General features: G+C 52.1%; 1 protein-coding gene across 1 annotated transcript in view; it reads left to right on the forward strand.

The window, feature by feature from the left end:
• Nucleotides 1-7,500, forward strand: part of angpt2b (angiopoietin 2b) — a 52,222-nt gene that overhangs the window by 183 nt on the left and 44,539 nt on the right. The window contains exons 1-3 of the mRNA XM_065020122.1: nucleotides 1-777; nucleotides 4,089-4,244; nucleotides 5,680-5,801. The exon at nucleotides 1-777 is cut by the window's left edge and continues 183 nt beyond it. Of these exons, the coding sequence (XP_064876194.1) occupies nucleotides 454-777; nucleotides 4,089-4,244; nucleotides 5,680-5,801 (602 nt within the window). The 5' untranslated portion in view covers nucleotides 1-453. The remainder of the gene's footprint in view (nucleotides 778-4,088; nucleotides 4,245-5,679; nucleotides 5,802-7,500) is intronic.

Below are 7,500 nucleotides of genomic sequence, written 5' to 3' on the forward strand. Positions count from 1 at the left end.
ACTGGGGAGATAGCAGCTTGTTTCCAGGAGAACTGAACACCACGGAGAGAACAGACCAGCAATCATCTCTTCCTGCTTGTGTGTGTGTGTGTGTGTGTGTGTGTGTGTGTGTATGTGTATGTGTGTGTGTATGTGTGTGTGTGTGTGTGTGTGTGTGTGTTTGTGTGTGTGTGTGTGTGTGTGTGTATCTGACAGACAGAGTGCAGTGGAATTGCAGGAGTTGGTTTTCGGGGGAAGACAGCGCGACTGATCCATTGCAACAGAGATTCTCTGACAACCGAAAGAGCCAAGGAGCGTAACACATTGTGGATAAATTGAGAGTTTGCATCTGAGGGAACGAGAAGATTGAAGACAGAGAGAGAAAGACTTTCGTTGTTCTTCTCTGCTCCACTTACCCTGACCCTTCTCCCTCTCCCTCACTCCCCCTCCCCCCCTGTCCTCGTCTCACCTGAGATGGACCGGCTGCTGGCTCTGGCCCTGGTCTACCTGGTGTACCTGTCGACTGCAGTGATTGGCTCAGAGAAGAAGAAGCACCGGGTGCAGCATGGACCCTGCAGTTACACCTTCATTCTCCCCGAGGTGGAACACTGCCAGCCCCTCAAAGACTTCCAGGTCACCAACTCCCTCCAGAGGGACTCCCCACCACCGCCAGCCCCGGACCCAGGATCGAGTCACCCTGAACAGGACAAAGCCCAGCCCGCTAGGTCCTCATGGCAGGAGAGGAAGATGGAGAGACTGGAGAGCTCCACAGAGAATAATACACAATGGTTGCAGAAGGTAACACATCTTTCTGTTCTCCCTCAGGGTTCACTAAACCAGAGGTACTCACTAAACCAGAGGTAGTCACTAAACCAGAGGTAGTCACTAAACCAGAGGTACTCACTAAACCAGAGGTAGTCACTAAATCAGAGGTGTGTGTGTGTGTATGTATGTGTGAGTTTGTATGTGTATGTGTGAGTTTGCACGTGAGTGAGTGAGTGTGTGTGTGTGTGAGAGATGGTGAGTGTGTGTGTGTGTGTGTGTGTGTGTGTGTGTGTGTGTGTGTGTGTGTGTGTGTGTGTGTGTGAGAGAGAGAGAGAGAGAGGAGGAGTGTGTTGGTGACAAAGAGAGGGAGAGTGTGTTGGTGACAGAGAGAGGGAGAGTGTTGGTGACAGAGAGAGGGAGAGTGTGTTGGTGAGAGAGAGAGAGGGAGAGTGTGTTGGTGACAGAGAGAGGGAGAGTGTTGGTGACAGAGAGAGGGAGAGAGTGTTGGTGACAGAGAGAGAGGGAGAGTGTGTTGGTGACAGAGAGATGGAGAGTGTGTTGGTGACAGAGAGAGGGAGTGTGTTGGTGACAGAGAGGGAGAGTGTGTTGGTGACAGAGAGAGAGGGAGAGTGTGTTGGTGACAGAGAGAGGGAGAGTGTGTTGGTGACAGAGAGAGAGTGAGAGTGTGTTGGTGACAGAGAGAGGGAGAGTGTTGGTGACAGAGAGATGGAGAGTATGTTGGTGACAGAGGGAGAGTGAGAGTATGTTGGTGACAGAGAGAGGGAGAGTGTGTTGGTGACAGAGAGAGAGTGAGAGTGTGTTGGTGACAGAGAGAGGGAGAGTGTTGGTGACAGAGAGATGGAGAGTGTGTTGGCGACAGAGAGAGAGGGAGAGTGTGTTGGTGACAGAGAGACGGAGTGTATTGGTGACAGAGAGACGGAGTGTGTTCGTGACAGAGCGAGGGAGAGTGTGTTGGTGACAGAGAGAGGGGGAGTGTGTTGGTGACAGAGAGAGGGAGAGTGTGTTGGTGACAGAGAGAGGGAGAGTGTGTTGGTGACAGAGAGAGGGAGAGTGTTGGTGACAGAGAGAGGGAGAGTGTGTTGGTGACAGAGAGAGGGAGAGTGTGTTGGTGACAGAGAGAGGGAGAGTGTGTTGGTGACAGAGAGAGGGAGAGTGTGTTGGTGACAGAGAGAGGGAGAGTGTGTTGGTGACAGAGAGAGGGAGAGTGTGTTGGTGACAGAGAGAGGGAGAGTGTGTTGGTGACATGGCTGGAAATGCGTGACTAATGTTCCGTGGTTTAACAGGCCTATTAAATGACTGATATCCTGTGGTGAAGCACTGGGCCATACCCACTACCCTCTGTAGTGCCTTGCGGTTGGAGGCCGAGCATGGGCCTTTACCAGGCAGTGATGCAACCAGACAGGATGCTCTCGATGGTGTAGCTGTCGAACCGTTTGAGGATCTGAGGACCCATGCCAAATCTTTTCAGTCTCCTGAAGGGGGAATAGGTTTTGTCATGCCCTCTTCACGACTGTCATGAACATGGACCATGTTAATTTGTTGGTGATGTGGACACCAAGAACTTGAAGCTCTCAACCTGCTCCACAACAGCCCGGTCAATGAGAATGGGGGGCTCAGTCCTCCTTTTCCTGTAGTCCACAATCAACTCCTTTGTCTTGATCACGTTGAGGGGGAGGTTGTTGTCCTGGTACCACACGGCCAGGTCTCCGACCTCCTACCTATAGGCGGTCTCATCGTTGTCGATGATCAGGCCTACCACTGTTGTGTCATCAGCAGTACAGGAGGGGGCTGAGCACGCACCCCTGAGGGGCCCCTGTGTTGAGGACCAGTGTGGCGGATGTGTTGTTACCTACCCTTACCACCTGGGGGCGGCCCGTCAGGAAATCCAGGATCCAGCTGCAGAGGGAGCTGTTTAGTCCCAGGGTCCTTAGCGTAGTGATGAGCTTTGACGGCACTATGGTGTTGAACGCTGAGCTGTAGTCAATGAACAGCATTCTCACATAGGTGAGTTGAAGCTCGCATCCGCTACAAGACCATGGTGCTTGCCTACGGAGCTGTGAGGGGAACGGCACCTCAGTACCTCCAGGCTCTGATCAGGCCCTACACCCAAACAAGGGCACTGCGTTCATCCACCTCTGGCCTGCTCGCCTCCCTACCACTGAGGAAGTACAGTTCCCGCTCAGCCCAGTCAAAACTGTTCGCTGCTCTGGCCCCCCAATGGTGGAACAAACTCCCTCACGACGCCAGGACAGCGGAGTCAATCACCACCTTCCGGAGACACCTGAAACCCCACCTCTTTAAGGAATACCTAGGATAGGATAAAGTAATCCCTCTCACCCCCCTTAAAAGATTTAGATGCACTACTGTTCCACTGGATGTCATAAGGTGAATGCACCAATTTGTAAGTCGCTCTGGATAAGAGCGTCTGCTAAATGACTTAAATGTAAATGTAAATGTGTCTAGGGATTCTGGGATGATGGTGTTGATGTGTATCTCTCTCTCTCCTGACCGTATTCCTGGTATTCCCTGTATCTCTCTCTCCTGACCATATTCCTGGTATTCCCTGTATCTCTCTCTCCTGACCGTATTCCTGGTATTCCCTGTATATCTCTCTCTCCTGACCGTATTCCTGGTATTCCCTGTATATCTCTCTCTCCTGACCGTATTCCTGGTATTCCCTGTATATCTCTCTCCTGACCATATTCCTGGTATTCCCTGTATATCTCTCTCTCCTGACTGTATTCCTGGTATTCCCTGTATATCTCTCTCTCCTGACCGTATTCCTGGTATTCCCTGTATATCTCTCTCTCTCCTGGCCATATTCCTGGTATTCCCTGCATCTCTCTCTCTCTCCTGGCCATATTCCTGGTATTCCTTGTATATCTCTCTCTCCTGACCATATTCCTGGTATTCCCTGTATATCTCTCTCTCTCCTGACCATATTCCTGGTATTCCCTGTATCTCTCTCTCTCCTGACCATATTCCTGGTATTCCCTGTATATCTCTCTCGTTCCTGGCCATATTCCTGGTATTCCCTGTATCTCTCTCTCTCTCCTGGCCATATTCCTGGTATTCCCTGTATATCTCTCTCTCCTGACCATATTCCTGGTATTCCCTGTATATCTCTCTCTCTCCTGACCATATTCCTGGTATTCCCTGTATCTCTCTCTCTCCTGACCATATTCCTGGTATTCCCTGTATATCTCTCTCTCTCCTGACCGTATTCCTGGTATTCCCTGTATATCTCTCTCTCCTGACCGTATTCCTGGTATTCCCTGTATCTCTCTCTCCTGGCCATATTCCTGGTATTCCCTGTATTCCAGCTGGAGAGGTCCATCCAGGAGAACCTGCGTTCTGGGATGGAGGAGATGAAGACAAACGCTGTTCACACCCAGACGGCGGCCATGTTGGAGATCGGGACTAAACTCTTCAGCCAATCAGCCGAGCAGACCCGCAAATTGACAGATGTGGAGACCCAGGTAAGCCAATCGGTGGACCTGTTGTGAAGACTACCTCCACCCTCTTGCCATGGTCCCTTACTCGTCCATGTCTATATCAAGATATATGACTGGCTTGCTGATCATGTAGAGGTTTGAACAATCCTGGTCTGAAAGAGGCTTTTGGTTCAGCCCTGCAACAAAAGACATGATTCGACTTTCAATGTTTTGATTAGTTGCTAAGTTGTCCCCAGGTGTGATTCATTGATTAGGCCAGTTGTCCCAGGTGTGATTCATTGATTAGGCCAGTTGTCCCAGGTGTGATTCATTGATTAGGCCAGGTGTGATTAATTGATTAGGCCAGGTGTGATTCATTGATTAGGCTAGTTGTCCCAGGTGTTATTCATTAATTAGGCTAGTTGTCTCAGGTGTTATTAATTGATCAGGCTAGTTGTCCCTGGTATGTGTCATTGATTGAGCTAATTGTCTCAGGTGTCTTGTCATTAGTTAAGACCAAAAACACTCCACACCCTGTGGCACTCCAGGCTGTGGCACTCCAGGCTGTGGCACTCCAGGCTGGTGACCCAGGGTTGACCTCTGAGATCTGTTGTCCCTCAGCGTGAACACTTTGATTGACATGCTGAGTTGACGGACAATCAGCCAGTTAAAACATTAAACATGGAGCCACAACACAGATGGTCTTTAGTTGTACCGTAGAGCTGTAGGACAGTGCAACCTGTACAAATATTATGACTGGTTGGTTATCAGTCTAGCTGTAAAAATAAAGATACAAATGTAGCGGTCAACCTTTATTAAATATACATCTGTTAAATTGTTTAACAGGCCCCTCCATGTTTATCTACCTGTGTCTGGTGTATAGCTCTGAGAAAGTACACAGGCGTCTCTATATCAGCTAGTCATTTAATCTGCACTGTCCAATTTACAGTATCTATTATATATGAAAGAATAGCATTGCTTAGGTTTGAGGAGAGTGCGCAAATTTGAACATGAAAAGGTATTAATAAACAAATTAGGCACATTTGAGCAGAAATACAATGGTTCATTGGATCAGTCTAAAACTTTGCACGTACACTGCTGCCATCTAGTGGCCGAAATATACATTTGCTGGGCTGGTATAATACACTATGGCCTTTCTATTGCATTTCAAAGATGATGGTACAAAAAAAATACAAAATAAAGTTTTTTTTTTCTTTGTATTATCTTTTACCAGATCTAATGTGTTTTATTCTCCTACATTCCTTTCACATTTCCATAAACTTCAAAGTGTTTCCTTTCAAATGGTACCAAGAAAATACACATCCTTGCTTCAGGGACAGAGCTAAAGTTAGATTGTTAGATTTGGGTATGTCACTTCATGCGAGAATTGAAAAAAACAGGTCCAATCCTGAAGAGGTTTTTAACAAGAATTTAAGCAGGTAACTGTCAGGTAACTGAATAACCCTCCCTCCCTCCCCAGGTGCTGAACCAGACCAGTAGAATGGAGATTCAGCTGTTAGAGTATTCTCTGTTCACTAACCGTCTAGAGAAACACGTCCTCCAGCAGAATCAGGAGATCTCACGACTCAACGATAAAAGCAGGTACAGCAGCTCTATCCACCACACCCTCAGAGGGCCCTATCCACCACGCCCTCAGAGGGCCCTATCCACCACACCCTCAGAGGGCCCTATCCACCACTCCCTCAGAGGGCCCTATCCACCACTCCCTCAGAGGGCCCTATCCACCACGCCCTCAGAAGGCCCTATACCACCACACCCTCAGAGGGCCCTATCCACCACGCCCTCAGAGGGCCCTATCCACCACGCCCTCAGAAGGCCCTATCCACCACGCCCTCAGAGGGCCCTATCCACCACGCCCTCAGAAGGCCCTATCCACCACACCCTCAGAGGGCCCTATCCACCACGCCCTCAGAGGGCCTTATCCACCACGCCCTCAGAAGGCCCTATCCACCACGCCCTCAGAGGGCCCTATCCACCACGCCCTCAGAGGGCCCTATCCACCACACCCTCAGAGGGCCCTATCCACCACGCCCTCAGAGGGCCCTATCCACCACACCCTCAGAGGGCCCTATCCACCACGCCCTCAGATGGCCCTATCCACCACACCCTCAGACGGCCCTATCCAACACGCCCTATCCACCACGCCCTAAGAAGTCCCTATCCACCATGCCCTCAGAAGGCCCTATCCACCACGCCTTCAGAGGGCCCTATCCATCACTCCCTCAGAGGGCCCTATCCACCACGCCTTCAGAGGGCCCTATCCACCACGCCCTCAGAGGGCCCTATCCACCACACCCTCAGAGGGCCCTATCCACCACGCCCTCAGAGGGCCCTATCCACCACGCCCTCAGAGGGCCCTATCCACCACGCCTTCAGAGGGCCCTATCCACCACGCCCTCAGAAGGCCCTATCCACCACGCCTTCAGAGGGCCCTATCCATCACTCCCTCAGAGGGCCCTATCCACCACGCCCTCAGAGGGCCCTATCCACCACGCCCTCAGAGGGCCCTATCCACCACGCCCTCAGAGGGCCCTATCCACCACGCCCTCAGAGGGCCCTATCCACCACGCCCTCAGAGGGCCCTATCCACCACACCCTCAGAGGGCCCTATCCACCACGCCCTCAGAGGGCCCTATCCACCACGCCCTCAGAGGGCCCTATCCACCACGCCCTCAGAGGGCCCTATCCACCACACCCTCAGAGGGCCCTATCCACCACGCCCTCAGAGGGCCCTATCCACCACGCCCTCAGAGGGCCCTATCCACCACGCCCTCAGAGGGCCCTATCCACCACGCCCTCAGAAGGCCCTATCCACCACGCCCTCAGAAGGCCCTATCCACCACACCCTCAGAGGGCCCTATCCACCACGCCCACAGAGGGCCCTATCCACCACTCCCTCAGAAGGCCCTATCCACCACACCCTCAGAGGGCCCTATCCACCACGCCCTCAGAAGGCCCTATCCACCACACCCTCAGAGGGCCCTATCCACCACGCCCTCAGAGGGCCCTATCCACCGCACCCTCAGAGGGCCCTATCCACCACGCCCTCAGAGGGCCCTATCCACCACACCCTCAGAGGGCCCTATCCACCACACCCTCAGAGGGCCCTATCCACCACGCCCTCAGAAGGCCCTATCCACCACGCCCTCAGAGGGCCCTATCCACCACACCCTCAGATGGCCCTATCCACCACTCCCTCAGAGGGCCCTATCCACCACGCCCTCAGAGGGCCCTATCCACCACGCACTCAGAAGGCCCTATCCACCACACCCTCAGAGGG

The sequence above is a fragment of the Oncorhynchus nerka genome, linkage group LG7 (genome assembly GCF_034236695.1).
Source record: "Oncorhynchus nerka isolate Pitt River linkage group LG7, Oner_Uvic_2.0, whole genome shotgun sequence".
Taxonomy (NCBI): domain Eukaryota; kingdom Metazoa; phylum Chordata; class Actinopteri; order Salmoniformes; family Salmonidae; genus Oncorhynchus; species Oncorhynchus nerka.